The sequence below is a fragment of the Orcinus orca genome, chromosome 10, assembly GCF_937001465.1.
Source record: "Orcinus orca chromosome 10, mOrcOrc1.1, whole genome shotgun sequence".
Taxonomy (NCBI): Eukaryota; Metazoa; Chordata; class Mammalia; order Artiodactyla; family Delphinidae; genus Orcinus; species Orcinus orca.
Genome location: NC_064568.1, coordinates 43727203 through 43748732, shown reverse-complemented (window position 1 = coordinate 43748732; position 21530 = coordinate 43727203). Strand labels below are relative to the sequence as shown.

General features: G+C 42.1%; 1 protein-coding gene and 2 long non-coding RNA genes across 5 annotated transcripts in view; 2 read left to right on the top strand and 1 right to left on the bottom strand.

The window, feature by feature from the left end:
- Positions 1-8559, top strand: part of LOC117195857 (uncharacterized) — a 127714-nt gene extending 119155 nt beyond the window's left edge. The window contains exon 3 of the long non-coding RNA XR_004475733.2: positions 8339-8559. This is a non-coding gene — a long non-coding RNA (uncharacterized LOC117195857). The remainder of the gene's footprint in view (positions 1-8338) is intronic.
- Positions 1-21530, top strand: part of LOC125960315 (uncharacterized) — a 327486-nt gene that overhangs the window by 260849 nt on the left and 45107 nt on the right. The gene's annotated exons all lie outside the window — the stretch shown is intronic.
- The window catches only part of MYRIP (myosin VIIA and Rab interacting protein), a 219202-nt gene continuing 202988 nt past the window's right edge, over positions 5317-21530 (bottom strand). For all 3 annotated transcript variants that reach the window (XM_004277854.3, XM_049693613.1, XM_033401969.2), the window contains 5 exons: positions 16097-16258; positions 11358-11462; positions 11185-11245; positions 9680-9798; positions 5317-5688 (listed from right to left, as the gene is read on the bottom strand). In XM_004277854.3, the coding sequence (XP_004277902.1) occupies positions 5656-5688; positions 9680-9798; positions 11185-11245; positions 11358-11462; positions 16097-16258 (480 nt within the window). In that variant the 3' untranslated portion in view covers positions 5317-5655. The remainder of the gene's footprint in view (positions 5689-9679; positions 9799-11184; positions 11246-11357; positions 11463-16096; positions 16259-21530) is intronic.

The following is a 21530-nucleotide window of genomic DNA, read 5'->3' as shown; positions in this document are numbered from 1 at the left end:
TAAAAATTTCAATGAATACAGGACCCTTTGTGAAAGATCAACACACACACACACACACACACACACACACACACACACACACACACGCAGAGAGAGAGAGAGAGAGAGAGAGAGAGAGAGAAAGAGAGAGATGCTTCCAAAAAATGTAACAGAAGTTTCATATATCATGGAAGGTCCAAAGCAAGTAGCTCAATAGTTGCTTATACATCTTTTATATTGGCAAGTGATTTTACTTTTTTTTTTTTTTTTTCGCGGTACTAGGGCCTCTCACTGTTGTGGCCTCTCCCGTTGCGGAGCACATGCTACGGACACGCAGGCTCAGCGGCCATGGCTCACGGGCCCAGCCGCTCCGCGGCATGTGGGATCTTCCCGGACCAGGTCATGAACTCGTGTCCCCTGCATTGGCAGGCGGACTCTCAACCACTGCGCCACCAGGGAAGCCCATGATTTTACTTTTGATATTCACTCATCTTCATTTCATCACTAACACAAGGATTAATCTAAGGTTATAAAACTAATTTTTCACGTAGTGTATCAGTTAGCTATTACTGCATAATAAACCACTCCCAAATTCAGTGTTTTAAAAGAACAATGATTTATTCTTGCTCTCATGTCTACAGGTTGGCTGGGGTGGCTTTGATGATCTCTGCTGGGCTCAGCTCAGCTTGGCTGTAGGTTGGATCTGAGTCTGTTCCTTGGACCAGTGGGCTGCCTGTGGCTTGTGCTCATAGTGAACGGCAAATATAAATGGACAAACCCAACTCCATAAATATATTTCAAGCCCCTTATGTAGCTCTTTTTCTAACATCTCATTAACCAAAGCAAGTTACATGGTCAGATCCAAACCAAGGGTTGGATAATGCTATGGTCTGAATGTTTGTGTCCCCTCAAAATTCATGCTTTGAAACCTAAGCCCTAAAATGATGATATTAGGAGGCAAGGCCTTTGGGAGGTGATTAGGTCAGGAGGGCTCCACCCTCATGACTGGGATTAGTGCACTTTTAAAAGAGGCTCCAGAGAGATCCTTTGCCATGTGGCAACACAGTGAGAAGTCTGCAACAGGCTTCCACCACAACCTGACCGTGCTGGCACTCTGATCTTGGACTCCCAGCCTCCAGAACAGTGAGAAATAAATTTTTGTGGTTTATAAACTTCCCAGTCTTTGGTATTTTGTAATAGCAGCCAGAAGACAGAGAAGTGTGTTCCACCAACCATGAGGCAAGTCACATGGCCAAGCCCAACGTCAGTGGGGTGAGGTAGTGCACTCCTCCCAGAGTTAGGGGGTTAAGGGAGTGAATGTTTGCAGCACAATAATCTCTTCTACTATGAGTACAAAAATTGAGGCACAGCATTCGGCAAAATAAATCATGGTGCTTATATTCGAATGATTTTCTTATTCCAAGAGAAAAAGGAGGAAACCAGTATTGAGGACCCATAGTTATCAAACATTCTGCTGAGAGTTTTCTCATGTGTTACCTCAATGAACGTTTTAACAACACCATGAGGAATATATTTTAACCCCATTTTACAGATGAGGTGATAAACCACAGAGCTGGTGTGTGGAATATCAAAGAGTAGAGCCTAGTGTTTCCTGGCAGCCTTCAAATGCTGTGAATATTGGGTCACTTTTTTTTTTTTTTTTGGTCATGGCAAATCAAGCACCTATTTCTTAGGGGAAAATATTGTCTTTACTGTTCCTATTTACCCCAGAAGCAAGAAGAGCTGTAAACTTTCTATGAGTGTAGCTGCCCATCACTCTTGACACTCACATTGTTGACCCAAACCAGTTCTCTTGAATACTCGGAGTGTTGTTGCAGATTGGCTGCTCAATACAAGCTTTTTGGGCTTCTGGGTTAGGGAGGCTGAATGCTCGGGTAACTGGAGTGTGGCTGGACCCTCTTGGCTGTCTTCCATGTCTTGCTGTCCTATGGGAATACAGTCTGGGGGTTGGGTGGGTAGAGAAGTCAGGAGTTCTTGGTCCAGAAATGTTTTCTGAAGAGGATCTCAGAGGGTCTCCTAGTGTTGTTCTCCCAGCCAGCCCCATCTGAAATGCCCCACCAACCTAAGTGTTAGCTTGTTTGTTATGAATGTTTAGCAAACGTTATTGTGCCAGGCACATTAATGGTAGTGTAGACAAAGGTAAACTGAGGACGGAGATGACTGGATTTATCCCATGATCTGTGTTTTTGCAGGGGATTTTGATGCCCACTCAAGCTTGAGTATTACTGCATTAGCCTATCAGGCAGAGGAGGCTCTTGGCTTCTTCTCCTTCTCCTCCTTCTCCTTCTACTTCTTCTCCTTCTCCTTCTCCTTCTCCTTCTTCTTCTTCTTCTCCTTTTCCTTCTCCTTCTCCTTCTTCTTCTTCTTCTTCTCCTTTTCCTTCTCCTTCTCTTTCTCCTTCTTCTTCTTCTTCGTCTTCTTCCTCCTCCTCCCTTTCCTCCCCCTCCTCCCCTTCTTCCCCTTCTTTCCTTTCTTCTTCTCCTCCTTCTTCCTCTTCTTCTTTTTTTAAACTATAGTTGACTTGCAATATTGTGTTACTTTCAGGTGTACAGCTTCAGATTCTTTTCCATTATAGGTTATTACAAGATATTGAATATAGTTCCCTGTGTTATACAGTAAATTCTTGTTCTTTATCGATTTTATATATAGTGGTGTGTATCTGTTAATCCCAAACTCCTAATTTATCCCTCCCCACTTTCCCCTTCAAGAACCATAAGTTTGTTTTCTATGTCTGTGAGTCTGTTTCTGTTTTGTAAGTAAGTTAATTTGTATCATTGTTTTAGGTTCCATATATAAGTAATACCTTATGATATTTGTCTTTCTGTCTGACTTCACTTAGTATGATAATCTCTAGGTCCGTCCGTGTTGCTGCTCTTGGCTTCTATTCATATTTTTACCCCCTCATTCATTTCAGCTTAATGGTTGGTTCTTAGTCCCATTTGGGGATGGCAGGGGCCAGTGTCTGGGCAGACCAGCCTCAGAGGACCAACAACTGCCTCTGAGCCTGTGCAAGACTCTGGGAGAGTCACTGCCTTGCTTGCCACTCAGCTATGTGGTCCCTGCAGAGGTGGGCAGGGGCTTTTCCACTGATGTCCAGGCTTCCCTCCAGGGTCTCACCCAGGGTTCTCAAAAATTCTCAAAATTTTGAGTTGGATAACTCTTTGCTGTGGGGGGCTGTCCTGCTCACTGTAGAATGTTTAACAGCATCCCTGGCCGCTATCCACTATATGCATGCCCTGCCCCCACCAAGTTGCAACAATGTCCCCTGAGGCACAAAATCACACTGCCCCTCCTCCCTGCTTTGAGAACTGCTAGTGTTACCTGAGTGACCACTTAGTGGAGGTGGCCCTGGGAAATTCTGTTCTCAGTAGAACAAGCAATGGAGAGGTGAGTGGTGTAACCGGAATGAACATGGGGTGTGGGGTAACCATGGCTTTGAATCTTGGCCCCTCCAATGACTACCCCTTCTTCACTCCCACTCTTCTCTAACCAAAAACAAAAACAAAAAAAATAAAAACACACACACCCACAGACATTATTTCCGTAAATGACTTTTACTTCTTTATCATTTCTCTTGACAGTAATTCTTGGCAATGTGCATATAACATGAAGGCAAGCATACTTTCAGAAGTCATTAAAGATATGGTCCTATTGGCCTCATTTTCTCAAACCATTAAAATATTTTCATTTATAAAAATTAATCTAAATATAAATATTGACACTGAAGATCAAAGTCACTTGATGACAAAATAATTCATCTGGAACTATAACATATGCTTATGGATTTTAATAGTAAATTAAATCTTTGCACTTATTTGGCACAAGGAAACCTTTATAAAAATTCAAATGCCATAGAGCAGGCTTCTTCTTCTTTTTGTTTTTTTGCAAGGCTTACACAGTACACATTTTTGTCAAAGAAAACTGAGTATTTTAACACTGTAACACAACAATAGTTGCTTTTCATGCCTCTTAAAGAAAACGCTCTATTTGGAACTCAGATCTTTTTGTTGTGTTTTTAAATTTTGTATTTGTTTGCTTTTAATAACACCAACAGAACAAAAAGCCAAAGATTTACTTTATTTCAAAGGAGTCATTTCTGTTGGATAACACATACACAGCATCAGCAAGGAGTATTACCAGAAGATAGGTAGACCCCCTTCAGGAATGGATCATAACACACATTTCAGCAGCAAGTCAGGTCTGGAAATGTGCACAGCAGGAAAAGATTGTAGAAGTGGAAAACAACACAGAATGAGGCTTTGTCAGGCATTCGAGTTATAATTAGCTTAAAGGTCTGACTTTGGCAAATTAATCACTCTGGCCCTCAGTCTCCAAATCTGAAAAGTGGGGATACCTACTGAATAGGGTTGCTATTAGGATTAAAATGAGAATAACATTGCCTCCTTCAGAGCAGTCACTTAAGATACGTCAGTCATGCTATTCCCTTGCCTCCCATGTTTTGCCTTCTTCCTCAGATTCAGAATTTATCAGGAGCAAATTTTTAAAAAGTTGCTAATGCTTAATTAATTGAGTGAAATTCCAGTTCCATTTGCTTTTATAAATACACTGTAAATAGTCATGCATGTGCTACCACACACGTGGAGTTAGTGTCAGCTCTTGCGTCTGTTGAATTCAATTTGTCCTTGCTTTATTCAGACATGCAAGTTTTCTCAGGTCTTAACCATTTTTATCTTTAAGGTCATTTTACTACTTCTGCTGAATATTTATTGGGAAATAAATTTTGGAGGACGGCGTTTCCTTGTGTGGCTATATCCTGCAATAATCCAGTTACCTAAACCTCATTTAGATGCAGTCAGTGCTAAACCACACCTTATTGATTCTAGACAGAGTGCTAAAGTTAAGCCAGTGGTGGGCTTTTGCAAGCCTCTCCCGCCTTCAGAGCGAGGAAACTCTCAGCGAGTCCAAGGAAGAACCCTGAATTCTCGATGAGACATTGTTTCAGATAGATGTGGGCCAGCATGGGTGAGTCAGAGATTTCGGTCCTGTGGCTTGTGACTGCAAAGCAATGGGAGGAACTGGTGGTGTGGTGGGCTAGGAGCCAGCAGGAAGGAGGTGGCTGGAGGGACACCTTGAGAGTTGAGGGCTCCCCAAGTTAGACAGCCCTTAGTGCTCACTACAGGGGTTTTCACTTTTCTCCTTAACATTTGTAGGACAAAGATGCTTGTGAGAGATTAATAAGAACTGATGAGTTAAATGTTAATACCCTTCCCTCTACTATCCCCCAACCCCAACAATATATTTTGGGATAAATTGTTGACATGTAATACTAGTTGATTCAAAGGGATTAAAAAAGGAAAAAAAAAAAAGGTCTTAAAGACAACACGCAGTAGCAAAGCGAACAGGGAAAAAGATGCATCTTTTGAACTGGAGCTCTACTGTTGGAAGCCAGCGTCTTGGTTTTCTGTCTTGGATTCTCCTGGGAGCCTAAGGCAGAGAGTAGGCAAGACCTTGATGCTGAAGTCTGGGTCTGCTTTCTGGCTGAGGTGTCAGGACAGCCCTGTGCAGGGGTGCACTGTGGCCTCCCCACGCCCTCTCCTCAGGTGGAAATCCGTACAGTATTCGATGGCTGTTGGGTCAAGGCACTGTCGTGTACGGCCGGAGGCAGTGGGTCACTGGCAGTGGAGTTCCATGGTGCTAATACCTCACAGCAGACTCCAGGGTGGGCTCCTGAGGGGAGAAAATGAGCAGATGCAATCAGCCACTTGGTGAAAGTGAGGAGAGGCCATTAACAACAACGTCTGCTGCTTTTTTTATGTTGTAAAAGGTATTCATGCCCATTGACTGGTGAAATATTTCACAGTATTCAAAAAGTGATGCATTTCTTACATGTACTTCTTAATCCATCTGAAATTCATTTTGGTGTATGGAATAAGGCAAATTGATTCCCTTCCCACTGCATCCCGTTGGCTAATTTCCCAAGCAGAGTTTTTTAAAAAAATAATCTATACCTCCTCTACTGGTTCCTAATGCTTAAAAAGTCATATAACACATTTTCATATGTGCCTGTATCTATTTCTGAGCTTTCTATTCTATTTCATTAATCATCAGTTTCTGTACAACTTTTAATTGGTTTTAAAATCTGGCAGGAAAATCACTTTAATTTTGCAAAATGCTCTTGTCTATTCTTTCTGATTTATTCTTACATGAACTTTAGTTCCAAGAAAATCCCACTGAGAATTTTATGAGAATTGCATTAAACTATAAATTAATTTGGAAAGAAATGAACTGTTGGTCGGATTTATTAATCAGTTTCTCAATATTAAAGGTATTGGTGGATTCCTGTAAAATTTACCTGGTAATTTATTATTTAATGTGCTGCTGCATTTAGTTTGCTAATTTTTATTTAGCATGCCTCATCTCTCTGAAGAAGTACTATTGGTTTGTGGTTTGTATGCGTCTGTTTGTGCCTGTGTGTGTAAGATGTGTACATACTTACCAGCCCTGTCAGCCCTTTAGCTGTTGGGGTTTTAACAGTTTTACAACTTGAATCTTTTAGTTTTGAAATTTTTTAATCCTCTGGAATATTTCATATTGCATGAGAATTAGCTCATAAAAATTAATCAGCAAAACCTTTTGGCCAGAGAAGCTTTTTTGAAGTTTTAATAAATTTTAAAATTTTATTTAAGTCAGTTTTTACTGATATTCTGATTTGATTCTGATTTTAATAGAACTAAGACTTTAAAATTTATTAGCATAGATTTACATCACATTGTATATTTAAATAAAAAATTCACATCTCTTATTTTGTTATTTCTTGGGTTTTTTTCCTTGAATTGGCTAACAAAAATTTCTCTATTTTTCCAAAGAATAAGCTCTTGGATTTATGATCATTTCTATAGCTTTTTGGTTTTAATTGGTTTATGCATTTATCTTTGATGTCTGAAATTCAAAGTCTAGTTCACTTGTTTTGCTTCTTCCTTCTTTAATAATGAAGAAAAGATTTAATACTGTGAATTTGACTCAGTGTGGTTCTGTATGTATCCCATTTGTTTTGATATATGTAATGTCTTCATTTTGTAATGCTCTGTGGATTAGCTTTTTTCTTTAATCCAATAGTTACTTGGAAATATGTGTGAGATGTGCACGTTGTGTGTGTGTATGTGTATACTTGTGTATGTGGGTGCACATGCTTTAAAACTTCTGAGTAGGGTTTCTGCCTATTTTAACTTTTGTTCTAATTTTCTAGATTTGCTTTATCCAATATGGTAGACACTAGCCACAAGTGGCTGTTTACATTTAGATTAATTTTTTAAAAATTTATTTATATTTTATTTTTGGCTGCATTGGGTCTTCGTTGCTGCGCGCAGGCTTTCTCTAGTTGTGGCAAGCAGGGGCTACTCTTTGTTGGGATGCACAGCCTTCTTATTGTGGTGGCTTCTCTTATTGTGGAGCACGGGCTCTAGGCACGTGGGCTTCAGTAGTTGTGGTACACGGCTCAGTAGTTGTGGTTCGCGGGCTCTAGAGCGCAGGCTCAGTAGTTGTGGCTCACAGGCTTAGTTGCTCCGCAGCATGTGGGATCTTCCCAGACTCGGGCTCGAACCCATGTCCCCTGCATTGGCAGGCAGATTCTTAACCACTGCGCTACCAGGGAAGCCCTAGATTAATTAAAATTAAATAAAATTTAAAAATCAGTTCCTCCAAGGCAGTAGCCACATTTCAAAAGCTCAGTAGCCACTTCTGGCTGGTGGCTACCATATTGGGCACTGCAGATATAGAACATTTCCATTATTTCATAAGGTGGATTATTTACCAGTGGACCATCAGGGAAGTCCCTCTTAATTAAAGCTTAATAATTACACTATTCAAATTATCTAATTTGTATTTATTTCTGGTGTACCGGGCTTCCAAGGGCTGATAAGGGAATTTTAAAGTCATCAGCCATGGCACATTAGATTGCATTGCTCTATTGTTTTGCCAATTCAAGAAAGTCTCATGATTTACTTACTTTATTTTATCAGTATCTAAAACATCCTCCCTCCCTCTTTCTACTGTGTGCTTCTTGCCTTGAATTCTACTTTGTTTGAAAGTAGTATTCTTGCCTTTTCTTTTTTGTTTGCATTTATTTAGCATAGAATGTTGTCTATTCTTTCATTTTTAACCTCTCAGTGTTATTTAAAGTTAATTTATTTAAGAAATAATTTATTGAGGTGAAATTTACAAAACGTAAAATTAACCATTTAAAAATGAACAATTCAGTGGCATTTAGTACATTCACAATGTTGCGCAACCACCACCTCTATCAAGTTTCAAAACATACCATCACTCTAAAGTAAAACCTCTTACCCATTAAGCATTTCTTCCTATTCTCCCTCCCCAGAGTCCCTGGCAACCACTGATCTATGTTCTACATCTACGGAAGGTAATTTATTTATTATTTTATTTTATTTTTTAAGAGAGGGGTATCTGGAGCTTTATCCTTTAAAATTTTTTTATTTTTAAAATTTTTGTTGACGTATAGTTGATTTACAATGTTGTGTTAGTTTCAGGTGTACAGCAAAGTGATTCAGATACATACATACACACACACACACACACACACACACATATATATTCTTTTTCAGATTCTTTTCCCTTATAGGTTGTTAACAAAATATTGAGTATAGTTCCCTGTGCTATATAGTAGGTCTTTGTTGGTTATCTATTTTATATATGTTAGTTAATCCCAAACTCCTAATTTATCCCTCCCCCCCCCACCCTCCACTTTCCCTTAAGGTAATTTATTTTTAACTATCTTATTTATAACAGACTCCTTCCCTGGCCCTAGTGGTCTGCCCTTTCAGTGTGATAATGCTTCTTTTTAGCTCTTTGAAGTAACAGCCAGGAGCCAGGTAATTGGACTTTGAAAGGTCAGGGGTAACGGCTGGCCAATGAAGCAAAGGCAGTGGGCAGCACTGTTGCCATATGGTACCTAAGAGATGCAGTAACTTGTAATTCAAAAGGGCATGCCCACCATTATGCCATTATCTGGTGCTTCTGTGCTCGTGACACAGGGACATGAGGGGGAAGAATGGGAAGGGAGTGACAGGTGATGCATAAAAGGCAACAGAATAAGTTTTGCCTTTCGTTGCTTCAATCTTGTCACCCAGCCATTGTCTGCCCCCTCTGCATAACTGGTATCACTGAGGCAGTTTAGCTGGGTCTTCACCTCCCATATAAGCAGCATCAAGCATTTGCAAAATTCTGAAGCATATGTTGGTGTTAGGGTAATAATCCCTTAGCCCTCTTATATGATCTCCAGGTTTATGCAAATTATCCACTGTCCCTTCCTTTGCCGCATTTTTGGGCAGCTGCTGACATTTTTTCTGAAACACAAGTAATTAATGGCTTAGAAGAAATTTAAGGAAGAGTGAATATGAATCAAAAACAGAATAAAAACACTTATACCTCAATCAGACCTTATATTTCTGTCTACATATTTTTATTTCTCTTATATTAAATCTGGTTCATACAAGGAGCTGGAGATATAATTGACAGGATGTATCCACATACCCAAGAGGTTAGCAATATAAGGACCCCCACCACCCAACCAACAGACCATGAGACCATGCAGGAAGGATGCTTCTTGGGGCTCTGACTGGGGACCTACAGAAAGAAGGGCTACAGAATGGAGGTGCCATCAACAGTGACAGTAATTGGCATTAAGATAGAGATGACTTACTATCAAATCCTTGGTAGTGCTTTTCCTTTCTTTAGTCCTGTTTGTTGAGGAGTCTTGGAGAATGAAGTTGCGGTTAAATGTTTTAATGGTGGTCGCTGAAGATGCCTCAATTTTTTCAGCTAAAAGGAAACACATAGGAATAAGTATTATCCAGAAGCTGGACTGATGGTTAAGGAAGAAAGACCAGGTGTCCAGATTACCCAGATTTTTGTTCTAGGCTGGCATCTCATTCTGGTCCATAGGTCTGACTGTGGAAACTTTTTGTTCTGTTTATTTATTTATTTATTTATTGGTGGACCAAATAAATCAAGGCATCATTGGTGGCTTTCTAGGCAAAGGTAGCTTGGAGATAATCCAATACAGTCTACAAACTCTTATTTGCAATTCTGAAATATAAAAGGCTCTAAAAACAGCAAATCTTTACAACTTTGGAGTCAAAATTGCCTGATGGCAAAACCTGACTTAAACTAATAAGTGGCCATTTCAAGTCCTTGTCCCTCTCATGGAGCATGAACGTTGTCACGCTTTGCTGCAGGGATATTAATGTGTTTATCAGACACTACTCCAGACGCCATGGGAGCGGGCTGTCATGAAATACACAGCACTTGTACCATATTACCTTTCTAAAGTCCAAATAATTCTGAAACATATATTGACCCAAGAGTTTCAAGTAAGGGATCGTGGATCTGTAATATATTTTAACTGTTTAGGGCTCTGGGGAATACAAAGTAGGCACTGAGTAAACATTTGTTGAACAATGAATGGTGGAACCAGGACTCAAACATATATCTTCTGACTTTCTACTCTTCTAATTTGCAGGTCTAAATTTCTAGTTTGGCATCATCATTCTGTGGCTTCTGAATCTAGGGAAATTGTTGAAAATGTCCAGTAGATAAGGGTGATAGGACTGGCATTGCTGGAATCCCTCTAGGTTGGGCTCTTTGTTAGATGCTTTTGGTGTCCTTCCCACATCTCCCTGACAGTCACCATTCCAGCCCACTGTGACAGCATCCTACTACAGGCATCACCAGTCTCTCTTGGCCCATGAATGATGGGGTGGGTCAGAAGTACCAGGGAGTTAATGCCCCCACCAGAAATAACCTTCAAGCAAAGACGAGAGTTGAAATATCTCATCTTCCTATTCTTTGAGATGGAAACTCTGAGTTGCGGTTGATACCGTCTCCCAGAAGTCCTCAGCAGGGGTTAGCCTCATTTGCCCAAAGCAGCAAACTACTAATTAAAGTACATTATATTGGCTTAATTTCCTTCCCTGAATCTTTTCTTTCTTCCCTTATCAGTGTTTCTTGGAATTACCTCCCAAATCACATCTTTGTCCCAGGGTCTGCCTCTTGGAGGAATTCAAGTCAAGATAGACTCTCCACAAGGGCAATTCTGGGTGAGAACACCCCATTAGATCTGGTCCTCAAACTCAGATCTCTGAGTTACTCTGAGTGAGTGAGTCAGGCTTAATGCTTTGGTGGCTCTGTGGTTTGATTTAAGCATACCTTTCACTGGTGGAGCAGGGAGTTTCCTCCTCTGCTGCCTTGATGTGTCTATGGTTTGTACCTATAAACAGAACACAGGAATCAGTACACCTTCGCAAAGCCGGAGATGTTTTATCTTCTACATTTTCCAGGTCGTGCAATATTCCAGCAGAGGGAGTGAGGGACAAACGCACCTGGTTCCTTTGCTTCTGATCTCGTTTTCTTGTGAGGCGCCCACAGGGTGCTATGTTTAATCCTGCAATGGTCAGGGCTGAAATCCGGCTCTCAATATCAGAAATCTTAATGCAACAGAAAGGCAGAATCAGTAGGGAGAAAGCCCAGGAGGGGGAGAATCTTTGTTAAAAGTATTATGACTCTATAAAGAACAAATCTGCTTTGATATATGCTCATTCATTCATTCACTCATTCAGCTTCCACCAAGCACTTCTCTATTTAGTACTGTAGTGAGAAAATAAACCACAGGCCTTTCTTTGTAAATTTAATTTTCCAGTTGTTAGCTCTAGAGTATGTCACCCCTGTCAGAGGTCCCCTAGGGATAAACGGAAGCCCAGGGCACGATGGGCATGATGGCCCGGGGCCATCTGGCTCAGCATAGGGGTGGGGGTGGGGGTGAGGGAAGGCTTCCCAGGGAGACAACACGATGTGAGCTTTGAAAAGCAAGTATGATTTATAGGTCCTGCTTCCTTCTTCCGTGACTCCCTGAATCCAAAACCACAGCACCAGGTCTTAGGAGGGAAGCCCAGCAGCCCCTGGTTCAAGTCCATTTCCTCTATTAAGAGGGCAAGTGACCTTGAGAAACTCCCTCCTCTCTCTGGGCATCAGTTTCCTTTACTATAACATCAGTACGTCAGAAGGAACTCATATTTTTTTCCAACAATGTCTTAAGGTAGATATAGAGAACAAGAGCCCACTCAGCACCCGGAAAGAACCCCGGTCCATCCATGTCCCCAGGGGTGAAGACAACACGGTCCCTCCTCTTAGGAAAGGGCATTACTATGTGCCGTTGCCATGCTGAGTGCTTTAAACACATGAACTCACTCATGCTTCATTCATAATCCTGTGACATGGGTACCATTCTCTTGGTTTTACAGATGAGGAAACTGTGGCTTAGAGGGATGAGTGACACACCCAACATCTCACAGCAGAGCTCAGCATTAATGCTACTGCTCATGATCTTGCCACGTTGCCCCCTTCTCAGAAGCCTTGCCAAGGCCTGGCATGGGGGACACTGGAGGAGGCTGGCAGAGTCGAGGGAGGAGGCTGGATCACAGCCATCCTGCTGAGATGGCACAGCCTGAGTGTTGCTGGGGAATCAGACAGGAAACCTGAAAGTGGGCCCTGCTGCCAATGTGTGTGCCTCCGCCCTGACGTCTCCATTGCCTCCCCTGTCCCTAAGCTATTTTGTGCTGCACAAGACGAAATCTGATTCTGCTGCCATTTACTGAGGGCTTCTTTGGACAAAGCCCATTGGGATAGCTGCTATAGGAAGTGCAGAGAGAAGGTCTGAAAGGTCAGCAAATATGGGAGATGCTTCCCCTATCCCGGAGGAGTGGCAGTCTTACTCAGATAAGGAGGAGGAGGCAGATAAAGGCCAAGACTGTGGCAGCTGGTGAAAGAATCCAAGCTGCCCAGCAGCCAGCCCCCAGAAGGGGCCACTGTGCAGCCCCTGTCCCTTCCTAGCCCCCAGATGCCTTCCTATTCTCACTCCTCAAATTTCACACTGAGAACGGCGTTCCTTTGGTTTATAGACCAATAAATTGCATAAACTTTTATCAGTCATTCGCAACTGATGTGGGTTAGATGCCCACATTCTTTCCTGGAAGCAGTTTTGATGGAGGGCTTTGCTCAGAGGGCCCTGGGAGACAGGTCAGTGGGAGAGCAAGTTGCTGACCTCCTGATTTGCTGACTGCCAGGCTCTAGAATAAGAAGAGTTAATTTTTCCAGTTTTAGTCCACAGGGCAAAGGATGCAGAAAGAGGAAAGGAGACTGCTGAGGGCTGATTTTGCCTACATTTTGTTTATCTGTCTCTCTATCTATCCATCCATCCATCTATCACGTTGTATCTGTGTTCCATTAATTCCTAAGACTGCATATCCAGTGACCCTTACACTTGCTAGAAGGGGATGACCAATTCTGCTCTGGGTTTCCTGGGAGCCAAAGCAAAAAGATCATTTTACGACTCTGTGTCCACAAGATAAAGACCAAGTACTCAGAAGAATAGCTTTTCTTGATATTTAGAGTTAAGAGAGACCTTCCCCAGGAATGCCCACAGAGATGACCCTTCAGGACGCAGTGGACAGCATCCTTAGCACGCTGCCCGTGCATCATCCTGCAGTTGGCTTCAGCACCAGGCAATCCTGTCAGATTAGGTCAGATTCTAGGGTTGCTTTCACCTTGGAGTCCCAAAGGTTAACTCCAAGGTGAAAGCAACCCTAGAATCTGACCTAATCTAAGAACTCAATTCAGCACATCTACCCTCCAGTGGGACCCTCCTACCATCCTGCAGGATACCCTCTGTGACATCTTCTGTGAGACTCTGCTTTGGACAAGAGCAGATAACAAGGAATTAATCTTCCTTCTCTGGCAGCAACTGTAGGACAAGGAGAGTCTCCACGCTAATAAAGATTCCCACGTTGAAAAGAGCCGTAAAGATGATGGCAAGGTTGACAACCTCCCATGCAAAGTAAGGACTCTTATGCAAGTGGATATATACATGAGGGCAGGACAAGCACATTTTTCAGGAAACCACACAGCACAGACTGGTGAAGAATTTGGGCTCTGAGGCCAGAAAGACTTAGGTTTAAAATCCTGGCTTCATCACTTTTTAGCTATTTGACTTCGGTTTAACCATTCTGAGCCTCCTTTTCTCCAGATATAAAAAGGGAAGAATAACAATAGCCACCTCATGGGGATGCTGAAAGGATTAAATACAATAATGAGTTCAAGGGTTAAGCCCAACTCCTGGCCCACAGTAAGACTCACTGAATATTAGGTATTATTAATGACATTATTATAATATTTAACAACAAATGATAAATTAATAGGCACATTCAAACACATGGAAAATGGACATTTTGGACTCCAGGATTTTCTGCCATAAAACATGGCTCCAATAATTTAAGCCTAGAAAAATTTGGAAACGTGAATAACTAATTATCCAATAAAACCCTCCCAAACACCCATAAACAATATTACTTCCTGCTAAACCATTCAAGAAGTATTTGCTGCAAAATGTACCCCCAGAAAACAAATGATTTGATTCTATTTCATATAACATTAACTATAAATTGATTAAATGTTGAGTGGCATTTGTGGGAAATGATTTTTGAGGAGAGTTGCTCTTCAGCCATGCTTGCTGGTAATAAACAGTCAACAGGGCCATCTGTGATGAGACCATTCCTGGGCCATTCCTAGCACAGAACTGGTTCCCTCCCATTCTCAAGAGTGCTGAATGATATGAGCAGCTGTTGTGATTTTTGATTCTTTAAGATAAAAATATTTATTTAAAAAATAATTATCAGACTTCCCTGGTGGTGCAGTGGTTAGGAATCTGCCTGCCAATGCAGGGGACCCAGGTTCAAGCCCTGGTCCGGGAAGATCCCACATGCTGCGGAGCAACTAAGCCTGGGTGCCACAACTACTGAGCCTGTGCTCTAGAGCCCACGAGCCACAACTACTGAGCCTGTGCACCACAACTACTGAAGCCCACGTGCCTAGAGCCCATACTCTGTGACAAGAGAAGCCACCTCAATGAGAAGCCCACGTACCGCAACAAAGAGTAGCCCCTCGCTGCAACTAGAGGAAGCCCGCGCATAGCAACAAAGGCCCAACACAGCCAAAAATAAATACATAAACTTATAAAAAAAATTATCTCCCAAAACTGTCATCTTCTCTATCCAGAGATGGTTTCAATTGATCCCCATTCTCCAGAGGATGCAGTTTTAACATGCAGGGTCTACAGAAATAGCAGTGAACCAGGGGTCTACACTGAGCTTATGCTGCAGAGACCAGCATTTCTTGTGGGTCCCTGAGTATGTATATGTCCATGGACCCCAGTTTGAGAATCAGTTACTTAGTCCACAGTCCATTTTGATCCAGAGTCAGAGGCCAAGAGAATATCCATGAAAACTGCAAACAAGCATCTTCAGAAAGTTATAGATAATATAGTAATTAGTTCTAAAACAGCCATATCTAAATCATGAAAAATATTGGTCTAAGAAATCTACACTTCGTTTTTCATTTATTTATTCATCTCATTTTTATTGAGGCCCAAACCTGTGTGAGGTGTTATGCTAGGCACTGGAGTTATTGTGTTAAGCTAGATAGCTAGAGTCCTGTCCTCAAGGAGCTTTTAGTCTATCGTGGGGAAACCTGGCATTAAATAGGTAATCAACAGTGTGATGGGACTTCCCTGGTGGCGCAGTGGATAAGACTCTGTGCTCCCAATGCAGGGGGCCGGGGTTCGATCCCTGGTCGGGGAACTAGATCCCACATGCATACCGCAACTGAGAGTTCGCATGCCATAACTAAGGAGCCCACCTGCGGCAAATAAGACGTAGCACAACCAAATAAATATTTTTTTAAAAAAACAGTGTGATAAAGGTTAGGGAAGGGTGGTCTTGGGATGGAATGGGAACCTCTATAGCAAGGGTCAGAGAATTTGTCAAAGAGGAAAATGGCATAGGTTTTAAAGAGATATATTATCAAGGTCATAATTTGGGGAGAGGAAGCCTGCACTTTAAAAAAGGAGGCTTTGGTGGAATCCACCTGGAAGGACCATGCCCACGAAAAGTCTGCTGGAGGTATGAGGAACTGATAGATATAAAGGCTTTGAAATGATTCTTTTGTAAGATGGGGTGCCCTCTCCTTTTGCCCGGTAGTTCTCCATCTAGGCAGAGAGGAGAGTTCTTACCTGGATCTCAGCATGGTGGACCCGGGCTGCTGCCGTGGCTACTTGGTCCTCCAGATCTGCCAGTTCAGTCTCATCAGTGCCACTGTGGATGCAGCGGGCAGCATCCTCTAGCTCACTCAGCTGGCCTTCAAGTCCATACACGGTACCTGCCGCCAGGTACACCTATAGAGGAGGCATGGCCTTTGAGCTCAGGTCTGTGGACCCAGGACTGGTGGGGCCCCTTCAGGGGATGCCGTAATTCAGGGGAGTGAGAGAGAACTAGACTCAACATTGGGAGAAAGAGACAGGGAGCCCCCCATTTATAAACATTCTTCACACTTAAGTGGTGGTAGCATAAGGTCTTGCCACCCCCTCACTGTCAACCACACCTCCTCTTCCCCCAACCTTTCCTGCAAAAAAAAAGTAGTATGTAAATTTTAAAAATATGATAAAATAGTACAAGAATACATGACATCAGCTACATAAATTGTGAATTGGTCCAGGGACTATAACAACCACAATTATCAAGATAGAGGATACAAAGAGGAAAACTCATGATGTAGTTTTGCCAATAAAAATTTTGGTTGGCATTAGTAATTTGGAAAAATTCAGAAAACATGAAAGAGGTGAAATTAATTTAAAACGATTACAAATTTTGCGTGAATTATCTCTGATTAAGTACCGTGAAGTTGCTTGAATCAGGTTAAGGGAATGAAAATGAACCTGAAGTATGTAGTAGGAAAATACCTTATTTTTTAGAAAATAGTGTGATGTTGAGAAGCATATAAAATCTATGATCAATTAAGACAGTTTTTTGAGAGCTCCTGAAGATTAAAGAGAAAATAAGATAAAGGAAGTAATTTGAGGGAAAATTAAAGGAAGTTACTTTGGCTTACGAGTTTATAAGGTGATTCTCATAAAAGTGGGCAAACAGAAAGTAAAATCGTTGGAATAATTCAGGCTGAGGACAGGGTGAGTGAAACAAATGCTCCTTCAGCCTAATTAATAACATGATGAAACAGTGGACAACACAAGGAACTAAATGTATCTAGAGAAGGTAATTACTTAAACAGGTTCATGAGGTTTAATCAATGTATATAAAGCTCTAAACATGTAATCACAGCCATTTAGAGTTGACTTGAATGATGTGCACGGTCACTCCATTAACAGTTCCTTTAACTTGAGTTAAAAATATAACAGAGTTAGGCAAGCCAAGAGCAGTGCACACAGATGATGCATGGTCATTTGCACTGAGCAATGCTGAGTGTTGGTGAGGAGGGCAAAGAATCCTGAGATGCTCCAACTCAGTCAATTCCTTGGCATGATTCATGCATCTGCATGAAAACTGGCAATTTTACCAAACATTTCAGAGTGGAGCAAAGGCAGGTGCAGGTTTGATGAGAGCAAATTTGACTGTGCATCACCAGGCACAGTTAGCTGTGGGAGCTTCCAGCAGTGACTGACATAGCGGACATCAAGTTGGGTGATTCATCGGTCATACAGGGGTCATGAGTCAAATGTCTGCTGGTAACTAACTGCCTTATTTCACTTTGCCCTTAGCTTTATATTTCTTTGTCATATGCAAGTATTAGAGAACTTCTGTTTCTAAAAGATCTTCACAGTTTAATATAGCCATTTATTCCTTATCTGCAAAACAAGAAACACCTTATTGTTTGTCACATGAAGGAAATGATGAATATTTCAAAGCCATTTGAGTGGAGAAATCATTAAAAAATTGTCTCCCAAAAGTTGTGAGGTTGAAAAACTTATCTTCAGAGGGGAAGAAAAATTAAAGAGAGAGAGAGAGAGGAAAATAGAATAAGAGGAGAAGAGGAGGAGGAGGTGGGAAAGGAAAGGGAGGAGGGGGAGGAGGAGGAAGAGGAGAGGAGAGGAGAGAGGAGGAAGAGATCAGAGCGATGGCCACCACAGTCTGAGTTTGGGTATTACACTTTTGGTACCCACACCAAAAAAAGGGGAATTCATTTTGATAAGATAATTAAAAACATAAACTTATAGCTTTGCACAATGAAACTAAATTTGGAATTTAAATGAAATGAATGACTTAAGTGTGGCAATGGTTAAACATGACCTGACATATCTTTGGTCTCAGGACCTTGATATTTCCAGAAACATGCAACACTCAGCATCGTCATACCCTATGGTTGTATCAACTTAATAGCACCTTGTTGTTTTGTCACCGGCATGGTCATCCAGTAACGTTCCTTACTTTCTCTGCCAAGACAAAGCAATATGAAATCGCTCCAAGTTCTCAGCAAGGCCAGAATGTTCATCTTTTACTTTGTGTTCCCTAAAAGCCTGCTTTCCTGGCACTAGGGGGATAGGGAGGTTCAGTGGTTTGGCACTGACACCTGCTCAACAGGAATTTACAAGCAAGGTCATGGCACCTAAAGGATTAGAGGATGATGACAATGGTGATGGTGGTGATGATGATCATGACAGGTATTTACTGAGCCAGAGGGCTGGTGCCAGATTTCATGCCTTTATCCACCCTGCCCTACGATGCTGTGATACTTAATCTCGACTGGAATATTTCGACGATTTATATTTCAAACGTTGGCATAAAGGTACTACAGTTACTGTGGTTATAGATGGCCATAATATTGGCTCTGTGGCTGGGCTGAAATAACAAAAATTAACATGCCATATAATGAAATTGTTATTCTAGTCTTAAAAATAACCCATTTGAAAAACATAACCTGGAGATGCTTGCTTAATTAAGGTCCACTTTTGGCGAGAGGTATGGTTACCATGTCTGAGTAATCTACGTCCTCTCCAAACTCTAGTCACTGATGCCTGTGACCCCATTGACTGGCTCCTGGTTCAACAAGCCTTTCTCAAAGTGGTTCAAGGGATAAGAATAGGTGTTTCAAAGGAAGGACTTTATGGTCAAAGCCCCTAGAATAAAGAACATTAAACAGATTTCTTTATTGCAGGACTTCTCAGGGTCTTTAATGTGCTAAGATGTATCTCAATTTTCCTAGAAAGAGTATATGGGTTTCTCAAGCTTATTTGTTCTTAGAGCATCTTGTTGGACTTGGCGTCCATGACATATACTTTAGGGGACTAAGGTTAGACAGTAACAGATAGTATTTCTTTTCTTGTTCTCTGAGAGCAGAGAGCCATGACCACTTCTAGAAGTTCTACCTCTCCTGTGCTATGGGGGTTGTACAAGGGCTTTGAGAAGGAAGATCAACCTCCCCTGCCTGATCTTGGATTCTGGGCCAGAGCTAGGTCCCCCCTTGGCCATCCCACTGTGCCTGCTGCCACTGGTTGTATACTACAACATATTTGGGGTTGCCGGAGTTATAAGGCAGAAGAAAAAGGGAAGTTGAGACTAGTCCTCCATTGGCTCTGTGGCTGGGAATTATGGGGTACCCCAGGTGGTCTCTGTCATTTAGGAAAGATAAGAATGAGGAAGGTCCTTAGATGGCGGTGGGAGGGTGAGGGAGCCGACTCACCCCTCCCACTCACAACCCTGCATAAATCCACAAGGTGGCCCTGGTGGGCCCCTACCATTCACACCACAGGTCGGAAAATGGTCATACTTGTTGTTCTCTGTTGATCCCTAGATCCATTTTCCATTCTGTTCTGCTCTCCTCTGTTCTCTGTGACGCTAACCTATACAAACTTTACCACCAAGGCTCCCTTGCTGGTTGGGATGGGTTTGGCCAATGGGAAGCACCAGCAGGAGATCAAAGGCAGGAGGAGAAAGAAGTAAGAGCCTTTTTTCCCCTGCTTTTTCCCTTCCTGGATTCCACGGTGACAACTCCCGCTAGGGGGCGCCCTTCCAGGGTCCAGTTCTCCCTGGGCTATACTGCCTGCGGGTGGTGACCACTTCCTCCTACTGCTACTCTGTGAGCACCACAGCACCCCTTATCCTTGCCCACACCTGAGTCAATACTCCCTGAAACTTTCCTCTCCCAGACAGACCCCTAACAGGTACAGTAGAACCCTGTGCTTCAGAGCTCCCCAGGCATTCAGTCCGAGAAACTGAGTCCCCACTGTGCATTCAGGGGAGGCTGGCATTGGTCAGAGGTTTCTCCCACCTTTAGGGGAGACAGAGCTGATTTCACAGCCAGGCAGCAGGTGAGAAGTGTCAAAGCTAAGAGACTAAGGAAATTCTAAAATCCCCATCCCCTACCCTAATTAAGTGGATTAACAAGGCAGTTATGAAAACAGGAGATTAGACATATGAATGTGATATTTTTTGTTTTATCTTATGTAGCTCTGAAATCTTCATAAGACTTCTTAAAGATGAATATTCTCTTGCAAATGAGGATGTTCTGTTTTATCTCAGCGGCTTGGTCTGCAGAAGCCAGTGTTCAGAGGGCAGACTAAGTGTTGCCATTTCTATTTCTGCCATTCCCTGGGCTCCTCAGCACAAAGGAGAAAGGCAGAGGAGCAGGCGTGCTCTTCAGAACATAGACAAAAGCCCCGGTTTAATTAAATCAGCTGCACCCAGAGGCCAGTTTAAGAATCAGCCCTGCCCTTCTCCTGCTGCTCAGCTGAATTCCATCCTAGAAACAGCAGAGCAAGCAACCTGCCCATGGCTCTGTGATCTGGTGAACTAAAGAGATTTAAAAAAAAAAGTCATCCCTTCTGTGACTCAAAGACCCACAGAATTCAAAGGAACAAAGATGGAATCTCTTCGGAGGTGAAATTTGAAAAGCTGGTTGGGGTAGGGAAGGAGGTGGAAGTAGGCAGTTAACTCTATGAGAACAGGAGAGGCATCTTAGAGGGGCTGGACAGGGAGCAGGAAGTTGTAATCCCCAGCTTTTCCACTGCTGGTGTTTCTGACGTCTTGAATCAGTGGCTAAGTAGATGTGTTTCGCACTCAAAGTGTTAATGAACCCACAAAAAGAAACATGATGTACAATAAAAGGTCTTACAAAATGAAAACTCTGCCAAGGCCATTGTATTTTTCAATAAACTCCTTAGAGGGGAAAAAAAGGCATGCTGTCTTTGCTTTCAGTGTGCTGACCTTTGTCATTTAAATCTAGATTATTTCATGCATTGTAAGTTTTTTTGATACCATACTTCATAAAAAGAAAAAAATGCCTCCCTTTCCTGGTGAACCATATCTTTATTTTAGTCTTTTCAATTCTGTGTGCAGGATTAGGGCCATTTTAGGACTATCAGCACCTGAAAGAATTGTATTATAGGCATTTTTAAAGAACAGAGACCTGCACATTAGAAGTAAAACATTTCTTTTAAAAAAGGATTTTATTCATCTGATGTAGTCATATATCAGATAAACATTCCTTGCACACCTCCTCTGTGTCAGGCTCAGGGCCAAGGGCTAGGGCTATAGACAGGAAAGGCAGCAGGTCCTGTTCTATAGGAATTTATATATCCGGTTTCCAACTTGGGCAAGACCGTGCCCCACTCTTCCCCCATGCTCCCGCTAATATTTGGCAATGTCTTGAGACATTTT